The sequence below is a fragment of the Artemia sp. Qi Xiang Cuo genome, chromosome 9 (assembly GCF_049724085.1).
Source record: "Artemia sp. Qi Xiang Cuo chromosome 9, ASM4972408v1, whole genome shotgun sequence".
In the NCBI taxonomy this organism is placed as follows: Eukaryota; Metazoa; Arthropoda; class Branchiopoda; order Anostraca; family Artemiidae; genus Artemia; species Artemia sp. Qi Xiang Cuo.
The window spans coordinates 40,598,802-40,619,388 of NC_142802.1; the positions used below are offsets into that span (position 1 = coordinate 40,598,802).

The 20,587-nt window shown below is 37.4% G+C and overlaps 1 protein-coding gene across 9 annotated transcripts in view; it reads left to right on the plus strand.

The window, feature by feature from the left end:
• Positions 1-17,605, plus strand: part of Mef2 (myocyte enhancer factor 2) — a 192,528-nt gene extending 174,923 nt beyond the window's left edge. For all 9 annotated transcript variants that reach the window (XM_089094553.1, XM_089094560.1, XM_089094556.1 and 6 more), the window contains 3 exons: positions 5,609-5,805; positions 10,508-10,776; positions 13,076-17,605. In XM_089094553.1, the coding sequence (XP_088950679.1) occupies positions 5,609-5,805; positions 10,508-10,776; positions 13,076-13,179 (570 nt within the window). In that variant the 3' untranslated portion in view covers positions 13,180-17,605. The remainder of the gene's footprint in view (positions 1-5,608; positions 5,806-10,507; positions 10,777-13,075) is intronic.
• Positions 17,606-20,587: the final 2,982 nt, after the last annotated feature.

A 20,587-nucleotide genomic window follows, 5' to 3' on the forward strand; every position in this document is an offset into this window, starting at 1 on the left:
GCCTCGTATCAGTTAAAAGTGATTTTATGATAGTTTTCTTTTAAATAAGTTTTGAGTTTATGACGAAAAAAAAAACAACTAAACAACACATGTGCTCCCTGTGAGACTCATTGCCTGACATACAAGAGGACACATTATCTTATAGGCTATAAATAACACAGGAAAACAAAAAGTTCAAGATTAAAAAATTTGAGCGGAACAAGAGTGGGAAAAAAGTTGATAAACCCCTAAATTAAGGAAAAAGTTTTTCACGTAATTCCTCAGCTTACCACATGACTGATCTTTCATTGTACTAAGTGTACCGATTTATGAGCAGATTTTAATCCCAACGCACGATCAGTTCTACGAGACCGTCAGTATCGTCTTCTGATCGATTTTTTTAATTTAAAGACTCGCCAGAAAAAAATAAGATAAAAGAGAATCAAAGCCTTTGGAAGTAAATCATGCAAAGCTAGAACTAAAATCAACGATAAATAGACCCTGCCATACCAAGACAAAGATGGGATGTTATGAATGTCAAAAATTATTTTAATTTGTGGTTTTATAATGATAATCACTCGGGACAATCGCTTGTCTGGCTTCCATCTACTCTACCAATGGTTACATCTGTCACACTTCCTGACTTTTGAAATCTGAGAAAGGTTCGGATTTTAAGCATCATTTGGGCACAGATTTACTGAAGTTCTACTACTTGCATCGATTTGAATTCCCAAAATACTGGCTGTTCTGTATCTGTCTTCTAGGTCACTGGATATGGTAACACCCACTAATTTCTTAGTATTAATTGACATTCCATGTCAATTGGGGGAATGGACAAGGGACAGAAGGAGGAGTCTTAAGTAACTTAAATTTCAAAATTGTTGACTGTAAAGGGATGACTATTGTATCATTAGGAAGGCTTTATCTAAATATCTGATCCAGGATATCATTGAGCTGCTTTTTAAGTTTCTGAAACATGTCTCTAACACAGTTAGGTCATCAGTAAATTTCCGTCTATCGGAGGAATCGACACCAAGGCTGTTTAATATCGTAAGAAATAAAGTTGGGCCAAAGAGGATTCCCTTGGGTTCAGCATTACAAATTGGGAGGGTATCACAACATATATTTAGGTATTTAACAACTTGTCCTCTGTTAGAGATGGAGAGATGAAATTATTCTAAGTTATTAGGGGTCAAGTTGAAATTCATTGAAAAGTTTGTTTACCAATCTGGTGTTTTTAATTCAATGAAAACATTTTTGTAGGTCCACTGCTATAATATTGAGCCAATTTTTCAGGTGTTTTACATATTGTGTCCATACGGTTAACAAGATACTTACTTACTTTTACTTTCGGCGGGAACCTGACGATGAACTATCCTGCCCGGCACCAAAGGATCTTCCGACGACCACTTGGACCTGTCGGCTGCAGCTTCTCCGGCGATCTTCAGCCAGTCTTTGTCCCATCTCGGACCGTGGTTCCTGAATCCTCCCCATGGTTCCAGGTCCTCCTTGAATTTTTGCCACAGGTTCTTCTTTTGTCTTGCTTGTTCGCAGATATGGACGGCATGACATACCGTACCTTCAGGACGGTGCAATCTGTGGGCGATGAGCTTCAGGCAATGTTTTTTAATTATAAGCGATAGCTCTTCTGATTGGCCACAGCGACTCCTTACTTCACTATTGGAAATCCTGTCCCATCTCTTAACGAAGGCAGTGGTGGTCGAACACGTCCAAAGTTCTCGCGTCTTCAGTCTTGATCGGCCATGTCTCGCAAGCATACAGTAGTACTGCTCGAAAAGTTGCAACATAGATTCTGACTTTTATTTTGGTTGAGATCTCCCGTCTGGTCCATAGTTCTTTTTTCAGACTAGTAAAGACTCCCCAGGCTTTTGCTATGCGGGCAGAGATATCCCTTTCAGCTCCGCCATCTGGTGTTATGATAGAGCCAAGATACTTGAATTCCTCGACGTTTTCTATTGGCTCATCGTCGAGGGTAACTTGGCAAGGAGCAGGTTGACTGAGAGCCAAATCTTTAGTCTTTGCGCCGCTGATGGCCAGTCCGATGCGCTTTGAGACCTCATAGGTATCGTCGATCATGCCTTGTAAGCTGTCGGCGGTAGTTTCCAGCTCAGCAACGTCGTCTGTGAAGTCCAGATCTGTCAGGGGCTGGAGAAAACCAGCTATTTGTCCGAAGACTATTCCGCTGTGGTTTCTCATTGCATTATACATGATCCAGTCTATCGAGTAGTTGAATAATATAGGTGAAAGAGGGCATCCCTGCTTTACCCCAAACTCCACTGGAAACTTAGGGGTGTCATTGCCGGAAACACGGACGCAAGTCTCAGTGTCCTTATACGCACTTCGGAGTATCTCAATGAGCTCCTGTGGCGCACCGTCTTCAGCCATAATTCTCCATAGCTCCTCTCTGATGAGAGAGTCGAAGGCAGCTGCAAAGTCAATAAAGGCGATGAGAAGGGGTAGGTGAAACCTGCTGTACTGTTGAAGAATGAGACGAATCGTCAATATCTGTTCTGGACAGCCTCTGCCTGGTCTGAAGCCTGCTAGTTCAGGACGGGTTAACTTGTCACGTGCGTCTTTGAATCGATTCAAAAGAATGACGCAGAAGATCTTCATGGCATGGTCGATCAGGGAGATACCTCTATAGTTTCCGCAAATGGCCTTATCTCCTTTTTTGTATAGCGGAATGAGGACTGATATTTTCCAGTCGTTTGGGAAGATCTTCGTCGTCCATACCTGGAAAAACAAGTCGGATAGGCGGCATAGTAGAGTTGGTGAGGACTTGAATATTTCAGAAGGGATCCCATTCACTCCTGGAGTTTTATTGTTTTTTATGCACTTCAGTGCTTTTTGTACGTCCGCAATACTTGGCGGATCGAGGTTTATTGCGTAGGGCTCTCTATCAGCACTCAAGAAGGCAGGTAGATCGTACTGGGGTTTGACAGGGTTCAGTAGCTCAGAAAAATGCTCTCGCCAGCGTTCCATGCGTTCTTCTTCTGTTCGGATGAGTTCTCCAGACTTATCTTTCGCTACAGGAGCTTTTTTCTGTCGCTTCTTTCAGGAGTTTGAGCATTTTCCTGCTATTGTGGTTCTTGGACGCTTGTTCCAACTCATTCGCCAGATCTGACCAGTACTGTTCTCTGTCCCGTTTCAGTGACTGTTTAACTGCTTTGCGGGCTACTTTTAAGGTTTTTTTTTGCACCTCCCGCGAGGAGCCGCTTCTTCTCAACTAGTTCTATGGTATGGTCAGAGATCCAGGCTCACTGTTTTAGTTTTGTGTGGCCAAGCACCTCCTCAGCTACGTCCTGTGTCGCAATTTTTATCTGCGCCCATTCTTCATCGACGAGTGAGAGACGATTCAAGGCTTCGAACCGGTTGCTTAGCTTTAACTCGAAATCGGCTTTGATTTCCGGGCATCTTTGTTTCGAAACATCGAAGCGCTTCCCTGCCTTCTGTCGCTTCTGCCTACTAAGGCGGTGACGGACTTTGCAAGTGAGGAGAGAGTGGTCGGATCCATTTAAAGATCCTGTGACTGCTCTTCTGTATACCCGGGTATCTGTGCAGGAGCTCCTCCATTTTCTGCTGACTAAGATGTGGTCGATCTGGGCTGTTGTTACGCCGTCGTTCGAACGCCATGAAACGAGGTGGAGTCTCTTTTGCTCAAAGAGAGTGTTTGTGACGCATAGGTTGTTGTATCTGGCTAGCTGTAAGAGCCTTTCTCCATTGATTGATCTGTCACCAACGGTGTGGCGACCAATAACTGCTGCTGTGTCGGGGTCTACTCTGCCAAGCCGGGCGTTCCAGTCTCCAGCTACAAAGAGCATGTCACGCCTTGGTGTCTTGTCGATGATTCTTTGTAGGTCATAATAAAAGGCATCTTTGACCGCGTCACTACTGTCCCTTATCCCCTTATCGGAGCGTACACGGCGATTATGGTTATGTGGCTAACGTGGCCTGTCAGTCTGATCATGGCGATCCTTGGTGACACTGGCTCCCAAGAGGTGACGCATGATGCAGTAGGACCGTCTATTAGGAACCCAACTCCTTGCTGGCCGGAACCATCATTGGGACCCGAGTTATAGAACTGGAATGCGTCAGATTCGGAAACGGTCAACTTTTTGGACAGAGCATCATAAGTCTCGTTACTGACAGACAACAAACGTTGATTTTATACTTCTGCAGCTCCTTTGCAAGGATCAGTTGCGTGGATTCCAGCTTGCAGCTGCGAACATTCCACGCGCCAATATTCAGATGTTTTCTTGATCGGGCGGCTTGCACATTTGTCTGGCCAGGTACCACCCTGCCCTGGTCCGCGTCGGCTACCGCGAACGCCGTAGTAGTAATATCTCTCTGCATTTGATCTTCAATATCCATTGGTGTTTCATGGGAATTGACTTGACCAAAGGCTACCCAGACCCTTGGCGCCCCCTTGCGTTAGCCATTCTATTTGTCGGGCTAGGCTACTAATAGAATGTTACACCACTCCACCGCTGTGGGTTAACAAGATAGTGTTTGACAGATGTAGAGTAGAAGTTTCCGAATCGCCTACGGCAAATATTTGGATTATCTTTACTTTCACCACTAAGGTAAAAAGTTTTCGAATAATTTGGAGAAAACGGAACTAAGTTTAATGGGGTTGACACCATCAAGTATTTCTTGTAACCTCTCCTTTTCACGGGAGTAATAAAATTTAGTTCCTGACAATTTGAGAATCTAAAAATAGAGGTAATTTCAATAAAATATAAGGACAAAGGTTTTGAAAGACTGTCAGCAAAGACCTTAATTAGTTCCATCGGAATGGCTATAAGCAAAGGCTGCACTTTTTTATGTTCTTAGTTTTTGTTTCCACGTCTAAGGGCAAAATAACGGGGATATTGAGCGAGTTCAAATAATAAGGGGTGTCTGAACAGAGGAAAGGGAAGTTTTGAACTGTTGAGGAAAGGTATCTGTTTAGATCATTGGCTGTATCTAAGGGCTCTTCAATATGGAAATCGATACTATTCTGGGTATTCCCATATATATTTTAATTCTGTTATACCGTGCCTTTGTTTTGGTTAAGTAGAAAAGTAATCCTTGATTTTATACTTGCAATACAGAGAAGCAGATTTACGTATTTCCTTTTATATGTTTATGCAGACAATTAGCTTCGGACGTTTCACCATGCTTATGTAGATTCTTAATTCTCATTAATTTTTTCAATTGACTTGTAATGTACGGTTTGTCATCAGGATATGTTTTCACTTTTTTCTGAGGGAAGAAGTCTAAGGTGTTTCTTTCCAAAATAATGTTTATTGACGTCCGATGTGGTCAGTATAGTATGCATGTACTTGCCTACAAAACAGGCAAATCATTCTTAAGAAGGAGGGGGATTTGAAAAAAAAGCAAAAGGCGAATTGAATAGTTAATAAAGAAATATTACGATAAATCCTAAAATATGAAAATTTTAATACGTGTACGTTTGTCTCAGTTTTAGAGATTTTTAAGCTCTTCAGCTATTTTCTTTTTGATTAATCCACTCAAAAGCTGTCTAGCTATTCAATAGATTGGGGTGTATTTTCTGAAATTTTTACATTTAAATGGAAGAGCTACATTAACCGTATTTTATTTTCAGGTTTCAAGGTCAACTATTTCTACCTCTTCTGGACCTACACTCAACATACCTCATGGTGTGTCACTACAAGCAACAAGCTTAAGTACCTTGTACGCGAATAATTATACCCACCCGGGATTGAGTCATGCAAGTGATTTTGGCCTTGGTGCTGAGTTGGGTCTTAGTTGGCCTGGACAGCATCTTACAGTTGGAAACAGGTACTTCAAAACTGTTTACGTAAAAAGGTTCTTTTAATGTAAATGGTACGGGGTAGGAAATAAGTCTGTTGCAAAAAAAAACGTTACAAAAAACATCAGAAATTTGTTTATATTCAGTTTTGTTATCTTTTTACGAGTTGGACAAATATTTCGAGGGGGGTTAGACCCCCTACCCCCCTCGAAATATTTGTCCGACGCGTAAAAACGGTCGATTGTTTTGGACGAATATTTCGGGGGGGGGGAATCCCCCCTCCCCCCCACATACGCCCTTGCCTGTCGTACACTTTTAATAAATTCATAGCAAATAAACTCATTGATAAATTTGGAGATGATAAAAAGTAATAGATGCTGCAACCGAGCATATGCCTCAGTAATAGAATAACTGCATGCAATTCAACATTTTTGATTGAGTTTTTAATTCTCGTTTATTGCAATTAAGCCATCAATTACGCACGAGGAAAACAATAATACTCAAAAAGGCCAGATCAAAATGTATGTTCATATAAAGATGTCTGAACACTATGAATTGACGAGATCTGGGGGAATTAAATAATTGGCTTACGAAAGTGGTCAAATAAAAATTAGTCGTTTGTAATTTACGAAAAAAAAGCGATAAAGAGGAAAAAATGAAACCCCATTGCAAGTTTTATTTTTATTTGGCTTTGCAGGAAAATTTCTAACATCTGGCGAATCGCTCCAAATTTTTTGTTGTCCTCTATTGTATCATAAGCGTACTGTTCCGCTTTGATTATTTACCGAACTTATTTTATCACCTTCAAAAGATGTGAGAAGACTGGTCTGTTGTGGTAAAAAAAAAAAAAAAAAAAAAAAAAAAAAAAAAAAAAACAAGGTGCAACATTAAATTCAAGCGAACTATTTAGTAGAAGACAGGCTTGCCATTAATCTTGACCCTGAAATATTGCTTTCGCTTTTGTGTCAGTTCGTTCTGATCTAAAATTCATTTTTTGGGGGCGTAGACACCTTCCTCCAAGAAATATGTTGACATAGCCCTTGGTACTCTTGTATAAGATAAATGCTCGTTAGCTAATAATTGTGAAACTTCTGTTGAGAAGTTTTATATTTAGTCCAATTCAATTGGTGTAGCTCTTAGCTTACCGAACATTAATTTTATGAGTTTTTCAGGGAATAGGAATCTTTGTTCTTCTCAGTGATTTTTCAATAGTTCGCAGAAATGATTTCTCGCACACAAATTTGAATCTGTGATTTCTAGATGCTCCGGATTTTTTTTTATTATATAATGTACGTGTTTCAAAAATCAAGACTTAAGTTCTCGGAAAATCTGAGCATTAGACAACTTAAGTATATCTGTCCAAATATGTATTTCATCCTGATCAGAATTACGTATTAATCAGAACATGCTTGTGTTGTGCAGGAGCTGCTAAGGAGCTCAGAACCTTGTAGTGACCAGACTTGGGTTCAGATTTTTTGTACTTTTTTATTCCAACTCATTCATCGTTAGCGTTATCATTAAACCATTTTCAGTCCGAACTACTACTATTACTAACAAATCATATCAGCGCTAGGCTGTCTTCCTTGTTTTTATATCTATAAGCTTCCGGAACATATCAATATTTTGTTTTGATTGTGGTGTCGCCACATGATATTGTTGTCCTGCTCAGTAACTTTAGTCCATTCATCATATCACTTTGAGATACCAGTGCTCTTTGAGATACCAGTGCTCTTTGAGATACCAAGAGTTAAAGAGAATTATCTAATTCATATGTATCAATGTAATTCCTCTATTTTATACGTTTTCTTAAGTTTTAATTCAAACGTTTGAAAGCTGATGTTTTGGTAAATACAGCAGTGTTGTATTGCTATTTTTATTATGGCCTATCTCCCCATTGTAGTTCTATATTTGAAGGCACGAATACAAAATAACTTCGAAATCTTAGGCCAGGTAATTGGTCGGGCATTTTGTCGAACCGTGTCGCTAGGAGTATATCGTCACCTGCTCAGAACCTTATTGTGACAAGACTTGGGTTCAGACTTGCACAGGACCTCTTTCCAACTGGAGTCCCTATGGACTTCTTGCTGTCTAGCTGTAAGCTGGCTTAAGCGCTTAGTCTAATCTTGTTGGCCACTGGCAGGCGTGCAAAAAGTGCCATAGCAAAGTAGCATGCTACTTGGCAATTTTCAAATTTGTTGGCAGATTTTTTTCTGAAAATACCATTTTTACAAATAAAAATACTTTTTGCTCAAAGAAAACAGATCAAAATACAAGTTGTGCTGCTAAAGTGTCGACAGTTTTTATAATTTTATCGAGTTCTGCTACTGGCAGGTTTGGAACATTTTGCACACCTGGTCCTCTTTGGCTGGACAATCTGCCAATCAAATTGCGATATGGAAGATAACAACGTTGAAATACAACTACCGTATTGAAATTTTGTCTGAAGTTTCTGAACTTCATCTCCAGTGGCCAGTGAGATTGATTGGGTATGTAGTTAGGCAGGGAGTAGGAATGATGATAGAATCGTATCAATGATAATTCAATACTAATGATTGAATTTTAGCTACACACTTTATGACTAAAAAATGCAATGTGTCCGTCACAGTAATATATATCTCTGTTTACCCAGCTGCCAGAGATAGTATTGACACAGAGGAATTTTACCTACAGTTTCAAGAACAGAAAAGACACGATCCCAGATGGAAATATGGAATTTTTTAGGGAACTTTAATGCCTGGACTGGCTGGCTCGACTTTGTAGAGATAGTTTAATGTAGGAGAAATGCTTTTGTTTGGAAGGAAATCAGTAGTGGTAATTGACTGCTACAGTTTAGTAGGTTTGAGATAATGGCTTGGGCCAACCTGATTGTTAGTCATAATTAGACGAAGTGTTTAACTCACCTGCAGCTATGGATTTCAAGCATCAATTCTTCAATTAAACAATATTTCGACCGTTGCCTTGCCATGTCATCACCAGACTTGTATGAATTCGTACAAGCCTGGGGATGACGGCAAAGGATCGATTGAAATATTGCCTAATTTAAGAATTCATGACTGAAAATTCATAGTTGCGGGTGAGCTTAAATTCCTTCTTCTAATTTTTTTGGTGTGGAAACCTAGTAATAACGAATACAGTGTTAGGTCATAAAATGGTTCAAAAGTCAACGTGGCGGCTGTGTGATAGTAACACGGCTAACTTTATTGATTATGCTATTGGAAATCAAAGACTGTCAGAATTGATATTAGACATTATGGTATATAAGCGTGCTACTCTATATGTTTATAGTGAATATCATGTTCTTGTGGTATCCAGAGCTAGTTTGAAGCTGAAAACATTAATAAATATTAACTACTTATCAGGTGGTCACAATGTTGATACACTTCAGGGGAAGAGTTTGGTTATGCAGAAGATGGATGGATTGTCTCTGTGGAAGATACAAATTTTTTTTGAAGAAACTCTTGATTAATAGGCCTTACGAGAAGAAGCGGAGGCACTAAAGTAGGAATTAAGGAGATGTAAAGTGTAGGCTTTGGATAAAACTGCTGAGAATCTGAAAGATGCACAACTGGTTAATGATAATAATTTCTAATCATCTTCAAAAATTGAGGGAAGTAGTCAGGTAGGACTAGTCTCACTTAAATGTAGGAATATCGAAGTTATTGGTAAAATTATGTTAAGCAGAAATGGCCGTTTCGAGAGTTGTGTTAAACTGTAATATGGTTGTATGGTTATTGGAAATGATGTAGAAATCAGGGTAATAATTTTTGATAAATAAGAGGTCAGGGAAATGAAACTCGTGAGCTAGAGATGATATTAATGGATTGATGAGTGACAAAGCTTTAAATACTGATACTATGGTAAAATGACTTTCTGGAATGTGGGTATGACGTTGGAGTTAAAGGGAAGACGTTGAAAACTATGGACATGACTCTTGATAAAGGGGAAGTACTTGGGTATTTGAGGAAAAGTTATATGAAACCCCTTTCTAAGAAAAATGATTGGAGGTAGTTATCAATGATAGAGGCATTATATTCATTTCAATAACAAACAAATTACATAGCATGGTGATATTTATTAACACATGCTGTAGACAGCGGAGTTTAACTTGAAGAACAGTAAGGATTTAAAACGGGAGGGGATATGTTAACAAATCCTACCATTAGATTAGAAATTGAAAATGCGCATGAACCATTAGATATTTTTTATCCTTTATACTTATTAAATTAATTGAAAACCATGTAATCGAAGCTTAATAAAAAAAAGATATAAAAAACGAACTTTTTGTTCTGCAAATGTGTCTTATTCCATATTCTTGTATGAGATGAACTTGAGAGCGAAATTGTCCTTCGGCTGTATCTGGTGTTTTTTCTTTCTCATCTTCTGGGAAAGAAATGTCTTTTTTTGTTCAAGAGTCTTTATGATGTCGAAAATAAAAATGGTGAAAATCTTAATTACGTTTTTGTCCGAATGAATTTTTGAAGAGTTGGAAAATTCTGCTCTCAGGTCACAAATCATTGAATCTCAGTTCCTTGAATATTGTTAAGCTTGATTGCTGGATTGATCAGTTCAAGCGGACCTCACTTGTGCATCACATCTACAGCAGTCCCCCAATAAATCCTTAATTACAAAAATTCCAATCAGAAATAAATACCAGATTTGCATCATTGCTACAATCTACTGTTTTTCTTCATAATCTCTATTTTACCTTAATGGTTGTATTTTTTTTTTTAGTGTTAACTCATTGTCTCACCTCATTGGCTCCGGACGGCCGCCAAATCATTCTCCCAAAAGTCCACGGCCTTTGCCCTTGGAGAAAATGAAGTCTGAGTCAAAAACCGAAATTAAAGCCGAACCAGCATCTCCACCTCGATTGCACCATCACTCCCTTTCGGAAGCTCAATCAGGATTGCATTACAGTTTTATTGGAGGGTCTTTGCACCACCATAAGTCCCCTTCAGGAAGTGGTCAAGATCACTTGAGTGCCACGGCTCAAATTTCAGGTGCGAAAGGTTTATACTGCTACTCATTTCTCGATGACTTAAATGAATATTTAATGGCATATGCACAAAACCAGTTTTAAAAAGAAATACCAGAATGTTGTTTTCGTGGGAGATATGACACTTAAAAGGTTTATTTTTAGGTTTAAATATATGGATTTTTTGCCATTTTTTATATACTTCTATTTATGTTCATTGTTAAATTCTTGCTTTAGACCTTTGAGGCTCCTGATAAACATGTAGCTCTGATTAAAGGCATGGGCATAGAAATAGCAAAATATCCAGCCAGTGAAATGTGGAAGGTTTTGAACTCTTTGAAAATTGTGCTTTGAGAAGGGGATTTAGTATTCTGATATTAAGTTCGCTTCGTTCCTAGATTCATAAAACACGGAAAACCTTTTAATTTACAATTCGTTCACCAAAAAGTCCTACTGCATACCAGATTGAGTTTTCTAGGTTTATAATGAGAGAAAGGTCGACATTGCTAGGACACGTTCTGTGGATGAAGGATTACATATTGCCGAAGATAGTCCTTGTCGGTCAACCGTATAGGGCCATACGAAAAGCAGGTTTTCCCCGAATGGGGTTGGAGGGTGTTGTAATGAAAGGTATAAGGTAAATGGGAACTTCTTGGGAGGGTGTAAAGAGGGGGGCTTTAAACAGATTGAGATGGAGGAGGAGCGTGTGTAGCTGTCTTGGTCTCAGGCGGCTTCGTGCTGCAGCGTGATGTTAGTAGTAGTAGTAATAGTAGTATATACTAGCTTGGCTGTTTTACGAATAAATAAAGTACTCGAAAGATAAAATGAATTTAAGCAACATCTTAAATTTTGCAGTATTATTTTTATTCCATATATCGAATATTTTGAAACCGGTAAATTTTGCTAGGACCGCTTTCCAGTTCTTTTTAAGGGCAGATTTTTTTTGCGCTTGAAGCCAAAAGACGAACCATAGGGAATCAGGTAGCGAGGTCAGGCAAATATGGCACCATACCCTAGAAAAGTAACTTTTCAAACGATGCTTGTGTAATATTATCCAGTTAAGCTCCCATATTCCAGTTTCATATTCAAGTTGATTCCAGTTATATTCCAGTTAGGTTTCCATATTCCAATTAAGCTCTACCACCTTCTGTCTTTATGCGCTTGTCAGTCCTCTTTTCATCACTTTCATTGCGATTGACTACTTGACTTTGGATCACAAGTGTGACGAGTGATCATAAAGAGAAAAATATTTGCTGCGAAATTTATCAAATTGATCATTTATCGAAACAAAACTGAATTTTCTTCTCAATTTACGCCATAAAATTAGATAGTTTGTTGAACACTATCTGCTATTGCTGTTGAACGGTGTGCAAATGGTTGACTACTCCAAGTAATATGCCAGTTTGTGTGGATTTTTTCTAGGGTCAATTTAAGCTAACCAAAGACTTTTTAGTTGCATTTCGAAGATTCAAATATATTTCTGTAATTTGCGTTAGATTGGGCCTGTAACGTGACTTGAGCTTCTTATTAGTATATAATAAGGCATGGTTTAAATATGTGTGTACTGAAATATGTGCGTACTATAACATTTCCCTCCACTTCACTCTTTTTTCTTACACTTTTTATTCACAGTTTGATTAGATTTTCGTTTTCTTGTCTCAAGTGATACATCTTGTTCGTAATTTTGGTGTGTTGACTGTTTGTGCATTATTTCTGTAAATTATGGCCGGGAACGGGACTTCTGTACTTTTAAATTATACTAAATTGGTTGGTGACGTCTTACATATGTATCAGGAATACGTTTCATTTCGTTATCCCATAATTTACACAGCTTAGTATTTCTGGGCCATCCAAGACTTAATTTTTTTTTTTTTTTTTTTTAATTAGTGAACCCTATTTTGCTTTTTATGGAAGAACGACTTTTTTGATACAATTTTCTTTAATTATAAGGGTATTTTTTATTTGCTACATGGATGCCGTTTGGGCGAGTAACTTCCACTATTTCTCCTCTAAAAATGGTTCTATCTGTAAAAGTAAATGCAAAAAATGGAGAGCTTTGCAAAATCGAATAGAAACAGGATCAACTTACCCACCCCTTCCCCTAGAAATTTTTTTATAGGGAATTGACATGGGAGAATTATTGCAAAACGAGGGAATAGTACAAACACGGAAAATGTTTGTGTTATACAGAATTACATGAAAGGTCGTAAGTGTCACCTATGTGCGTGGCTAGTCCACCCATCTTCTTAAGTGTTTAGCAATGAAATGCTTTCGTTGGTAATCTAATGATAAATTCCCAGTGATTTAAATTTCATTTTTTCCAGGTCAAATGCCTTCACCTGATTCTGGTCATCATTTACACTCTGAGTACGAACCGTCCCCTCTGCACAAGCGACCCCGTATCACTGAAGGCTGGGGTGCTACTTAGGGTTCAGTCTTTGACTTATGTCAACCCTTGTCAATGCAAAGTGATTTTTTGTCGCTTATGATTTTGATGTGATTAGCAGCAGAATGCTGCTATTTAGTAAGGATATTTTCTAAGCCGGTAAACAGTTGCCTTACACCCTATCCCTCTGGAAGTAAAACAAAACTATATTTTTGAATTACGGAAATATTGGGACATAAACGTAAATAGTGATTAAAGAGATTTTGTGTTATTAGAATGATTATGGGCATTTATTATGTATTTTGTACTGAATGACAATCCGAGGCTGGTTAAAGTGCAAATTTTTGTTGATTTTTCTTGTTTGTAATGATTGATCGTTGATTCTTGCCACAAGAAAGGTTTGATTTGTTGTCTCAGTGCTGTTATATGACTGAAGGATTTTGGCAAAGTTATTGTTAAGCATTTTTACTGAAAATCATCACTATACGAAGTTCGCTACAATCCCAAAATGTCCCAAAAGCCATTGAAAAATTAACCATTTCGCTACTATTCTATCTACAACAAAAACAACGTTTTAAAACTACGAATAGGATGAACAACTTATATGGTTCGAATTTACCCAAACTAAAACATAATTTTGAGTCAGAATTGCCATTTTAGCCAAACTGAATTTCTTCCAAACGACCATTTTCTTCATTATTTCAAGGTTTAAGTTAAAATAATACTATCCTCTACCCCTGTTATGGATATACCGATATTTTTTTTTTTACTATTATGTAGTCGCTGCAAGGAAAACTCATCCCTTTTAAGGGTTTAACAAATTACTCTTGAAGTAAGATTATTTAACATAGCACTTGTAGTGGAAATGAGTTGAATTGCATTAACTTTTATTTCGTGAAAAAATACAACAACAAAAAATGAATCATGCGTTCTAGAAGTACCAGTACCTGGTACTGGTATTTTCATGGGCTCTAGAAGCTTACTCTTGTCCAAAAGACGAAATATGGTCACGCTTAAAAGAAAAACAAAAACTATGTAACTTTCAGAATATGTAGAATGAGAGAAAAAAGAATAGGTGATGCGGGCGCAGTAAAAATAAAAACGAAATAAAATGAAAATGTTTTGTGTGCCTCCCAAGACGCAAACAAACACAATGGTGTCCTACGTGCAATGACTAATAAAATGCAAATAAATAATTCGGACGATTCCAAATGGCTCTACTGAATAGAAAGTTTTGGGAGAAGGAACAATTATTATAACGAAGCAAGTTCAAGAGGAATACAAACCCCCATCCCACCCTTGAAAAGAGCTGATCCTCGGTAACTTAAACATTAAAGATTAAAAGACTAGACTCTTCTTTAAACGCTTCTACTAAACGCTTCTCCAAAATAAGCTTCAAATTATAGTAATTTTTTAGCTAGTGACAGGAAACTTTCCGAATAGTTCATCATTGTTCAGTGGAAGGGCATATGAATTGTATACAGGAGATATAGGATCATAGTCCCATAGTCCCAATTATACCATTTTCCACACTGCACCACAAATTGCCATATTTTGAAAGCTATCTTTCAATATAAACCGTGATAAAACAAACAACACAATCGCGATGTTACCAATACTTGGCAACAATTCCGAAAAATAATTTTATTCATCTATCATTCATTATTTGAGTATAGATTTTTCGTAGCAAATTTCTATGATTTTTATAGTAGCAGTCTTTTGGGTCTTTTCCTTTTCCATAATTTAAATTTTTACAAATACTAGGAAAGAAATGGAAAACTTTCAAATACATTGAAGACAAATGAGTCGTTCAGAAGCCAAATTACTTTAGAAAGATTGTCAAGTTACTTCGTTTTATTGATATTCCATAGAAATGAGGGGCTAATACCCCAAAATACCTTCAAATATTTGGGCCATTAAATGCTTCAAGTATTTTGCACAGTAACTAAATAACTATATACATATATATATATATATATATATATATATAACTAAAAGAAATTGTGGAGGGTTTTTCGAGGATGGGATCCTAGCAGAACAATAAAAATCACGAATGAAGCTTTTTGTCGCTTTTCTCTTTTCTTATCAACTATAATTGATTTGGATTCTGAACGACTCAATTCTGAAGGAAGATAGCCGTGCCAAAACCAGATTATAAGTCATATCTGTGATAGCAGTTATAATCACAGTTTACATTTGCCTGTTTGCTCATTTATTTGTTTAAACTTGTCTACGTGTCTTATTATTGGGTTAGTAAAATTATGTTTCTAAATTTAATATGTGCAATATGGGATTCGTTTTTAATGATTTTGTAATTTCTTTGGTAAATTATGTACTTAAGATTGTAAGCTTTAAACTGAAAAGAAGAAGTTCTGTTTGACTCTACTGAAGATTATACTAAAATATTTGTTTGAAAATACCCGGGGAAAAACATCTACATAAAAACCAAAAAGTGTTCCTTTGATATTTTTTAGAGTTCATGAGTTATGATTAATGCTGAAATCGTGTACTGACTAAAATTCGTTTTTCTTGAGAAATTGAATGTTTTTTTGTGACTCCAAGCATCATTACTCGACATATTGTTTAAATTTTAAAGTAGTTATCATTATTTTTAGCAGCTCTTACTTGTAGCACTGCTAAAGTTTTTGCAGAAAAGTTCTAAAGTTGAATGATGAACATAAAAGATGGAAGAGGATGGAGAACAAATTCGGTAGTTGTATGATGTACCCCACACCGCTCAAGAAGGGAAGTTAGGTTAATCCTAATAAAATATACCTAAGTATTATAAAAATATAATGCTTTAGGAACGAATTTGGGCTATATATTTGCACATTATGGCGGGGGGGGGCGGGGGGCAAAGTACAGCGGGACTGCGTGCAAATGTGTTAGCTACAATTATTCTGATATTATGAAATAAGAACTGTTTTCTGACTTCTCACTGTCCAAATATGTTACCCGCACTCCCCCCTTCTAATGTGGAAATATATAGCCCAAATAATATGTTTCCCATCTTTTCTGTCACTTCTCTATGTCTTGCCTCACTCTAAGTTGAATTAAACTAGCGAAAGAAACCGGTTTACAGTCCGTCAATGCATGGACAACTTGAGCGGTAGGGGGTATATCATACAAGTACCACATGTACCAAAAATTCAAAAGCTTTGTTTTAAACAATATCAGAACAAGTTGAATAAACTTTACAATTACTTAACACATCATTGAAAACTACCCATTCCGGTGCATTGCTGGCAGTCGTGACCAATCAGTTAATAGTAGTTTTACCAACTTCTTTTGCTAAGAAAGGCCTCATTGTGTATAATTGTTCTCATTGTCTTTTTCTATCACAAAATGTGAAACTGGCTATTTCTAAACTCGATTTTATGCTCTAGCAAAGTAACTAACATACCTACAAACCGGTTCGGGCTGGAACCAGTTCCTCTTAAAAACGATATAATCTCCTCCTCGACGATTCTTTCTTCTTTTCTGGAAAACTGCGCTAAAATATGTCCGATTTTTGACAATGACAATGAACCTTAAATAGTACTGTCTTTACGTAGTAAACCTTCATACCCATGTATTTTCTAATCCTTCCCAGCTGTAAAAGTTCGGCTGCATCACTCGATGACCCTAACTGCATGTGGGAAGTAGGGGAGGCCTCCTATCGTATATTGGTATCCAAGAAAATTCGATCTAAAAGTGATTTGGGTCTTTAAATTGACTCGTTTCAGTAGAACTCTTAGTAATACTTGAGCCTCTGTGCATCTATGTCCGTGACCATAAACACACCTGCGAAAAAGGGTAGAGGGGAAGGACAGACCCTCCCCATTATCCCATGATTGAGTAAAAGTAAACCCCTTTCCTCCCAAGAAAAAAGGATGGATTAAAGTTTTCCATTTTCGATATTCTTTATTTCTCCACCCCTCCCTCCATCCATCCTACTAAATTTTGCCTAGGTTCATAAACGGATTGTGGAAAAAGGAAGGAAAAATTTGCCGGAAAACATATCAGCACGAAACGACTCTTGGATAACACACTGTAATAAGAAATGAAAAAGGAAGCAATGTATAAAAAATTTTGAAAGTTTTTTTTTATCTTTAATTATAAAAAAGCTTAAGAAAAATGTGTCTTTATTGGACCTTTTTTTCTTTTTTTAAATGTAACGGGAGTAATATAAAAGCGCGCCATCTGTAGTTTCAATTTTACTGCAAATATTCATTCTGATGCTCTCCTTTCTTTGTGCATTCCTTCCTTTTTTCTTTTATTGATTTTGATCAATTTTGTTGATCTAGGATAATTTTTAAGCTCAAGAAATGGGAAGGATAAAGAAAAGCACTCAGTGATCCGACGACAGCGATTCTGTTTCAGTGTTTACCAAAGAATTTGCGCTGTTTGATTTTACTGAAATATGAAAGTTCACATTACCTTAGTTTGTATAGTTATTAAAATATGATTAAAAAATTTCTATGTTGGATTTTATGAGGTTTAAATGCGAGATTTTGCTAGAATGAGCAGGATTATATCACAAAGATGTAGAAATATGACCTCGGGCTTATTTTCACAGGGATTGGAGAACTCATGTTCACCTCATCCCCGTGAAAGCTGCCGTTCAACAAAAAGGTTGATTTTTCCACCCAGTTCTACTCTGGTCTTAAGGCAAAGATGAGCAAGAGCTCATTACCAAGTTTAATAAGAGATGGATGAGAGGACGGTGGAAGCAAACACTTTTGTTCATTGAACGCACCAAGCGCGAAAACACAGGTTCATGTGAACACACGAAAGGGTGTATCTAGGACTATTGTTTGGGGGAAGGGGGTATTTTTGTTCAGGGGGGAGGGGTAAGAAGAATCTTTACAAAACGCGTCAAAAAAGAACTTATATTTATTTTTGCTACTTTTTCACGGGTCGGACAAACATCTCGTGGGGCTCTCGAACCCAGTACTCCCCCTGAATACGGCCTTGCAAATAGTATTTTGATTCAGGTCCGTGAACAAGAATTTACTTTGGGGGAGGAATACAGTTGACTTAAATAGAGGCAATTTGAAAAAAAAAAAATCATAAGATCTTTGGATGCCTAGACTCCCCCTCCCCTCTATACATTTGGCTGTTTCGAAACATGACAAATGAAGCCACTAGCGGAAATTGCTAACTCATTTGGGTTTGATTTAGCCTAATTTAAAACGTATGGAGAAGAAGAAGACAACACTTGATAAGCTAGCTCATAAGACTTTTACAGTCTGTCTCATAAACCGCTTTTTTTCGAGAACGGAAAATAACCTGCCTGCAAATTTATGCCAGGAACCATAAACTGGTATGCGTTAGCTATTTGAGGATGTGAGTTGTTTGAATATATGCTGTGGGGGAGATTAACATAGCCGGTGAAGTTTACATCAGCCAAATCGACTGCAGTAATGAGCCAATTTGCAAATTGTAGCAGTCACCATTCACATTAAAAAGAAATTACTCTCCCAGTGAGGTTATCATATTGTGGGTATGCCTTCCTTTTAATTTGCAGTATCGTCTTTTAGAAGAGAGAGGGGCAAAATTGGGTTTTAATTCGGCTCATTCAAAAGTTGTTTAGCTGAAAACAAAAATTTACTATAGAGTTGAGAAATTTGAAATATTTTTATGGATTAATTCGCTCTTTATTAAAAAAATGTTTTGTGAGGCCTTAGACACGCGTCAAAAAAAAGCTTCATTGCCAAATATTTGAAACGAAGGACAACGTCATCTATTGACGCCAAAAATCCTGCAAATTGGGACCTACAATTTGAAATACCTTTTTCTCATATATAAAAAACACGACCAGAGCTACATCAGACCAGCGTAAGAAATCAAACGCTTCAAAAAATGAAGTGCACTCAAAAGGGGTCTTCCTAAATATTTATATGATTTTCGAATGAACTTGATGAGAAAGCCAGGGCCCCCTTTTCTTATCAACTGTCCATCGATAGACACTTGCCGTTCTAGCAAATTGGGACCTTTCTCCAAAACAAGGAATTTTGTAAATTGAGGATTTTTTTTTCTTTATATTTGTTATATATACTTTCAGCATACAAATTCCTTTCAAGTGGTCCTTATCACTGTTGAGACTATATCTCGAACGCTTGCTTATTCAAACTAGTTACCTGCGTTTATACAAACTTAATTTAGCGGACAGCTTTGTTTTCAGAAGTACTAAAGGTCTTCCAGCTTGGGTATAAATATCAAGCGCTTCGGCTATTGAGAATAGCCATCATTTTACGTCATTGTAATTAGAGTTAAAGCGAATTTTGCAACCTAGAAAACATGTAAGGAAGAGAAAAGAGTGAAAGGTGAAAGGTAGGGAAAACTCTCGTTGAAATGGGGCAGGACTCCAATTCCCGGCAGGAAAGACCCACTGTCTTCTGAGAAAGGGCAACTGTGCGGAGTGAGTGAGTGCAGGTCCTCCGTTTACCTTGCAGCTGTGATGGAGTATTTGGCTGCCGAGGTCCAAGAGTTTGCTGGCAATGCTGCACGAGACAGCAAAAAAGATATAAAAAAAACTCATATCAAATCTAAGTTAGTAGATTATAAGATAGCCTTTATAGCTAAATACATTTTTGAAGTTTGCCCTTTTGTTACAAGAAATAAACTTTGCTCGCACATTTATCTAGTTTCGAAACATACGAATTTATTGTAGGAGATAATGCTCATTTTCCCCAAAAACGAATAGATTATACACGAAAATCGAGGAGATGTTTGAAAAATAACGAAAAAACAAGAGTCAATTCAAAGACCGTCTAATTCGACTAATCTAAACTAGGGAGCTTATAAGATAGCCATCATAGGTAGAGAAACTTTGGGGGCTTGCCGTTTTGTTTCAAGAAAGAAAATAGTTTCCATACTTTGAATAAACATATTTTGATTCTTTCTAAATTTTATTGTACTAAAAAAACTTCCTTCGTGCCTCTAAAATAAGGCAAAGGCATTTATTTCTTTTCTGTTTGTTGATCAACAATTATTTGGATATAAAACTTCTCAGCCAACGGCCATACCATGTTGAAAATACCCAGTCGCGTCAGATCCTGGAAGTCACGCAACATCGGGTCCAGTCAATCAGGAAACTCAAGAGACGCAACTCGCGCACAAAAAAACTACAAAAAAGTTGAGCGGTGGCACATATAGATCTTAACACCCATTCCACTTAATGAAGCCAAATATGCCCCTATGCTAGTTAAGGTACAAAAGTATGCAGATTGTCTGGGCTTGCTATTAATATTTGTGCTTATTTCTCATCAACAATTGGTTCATAAAGCCAATTTGAAAAGAATATGGTAAATATGGAGCATTTTGAATTGCTGACCTAGGAATAAGATGAACATACCACTGAAGGTTTTTTTATGCCCTTTCTGAGTATAATAACCGCTTTACTTGGAAATTCAATTTTAAGCCGTTTAAAAACCCTAAAAGACGATATCCTTTTCTCTTATTTTAG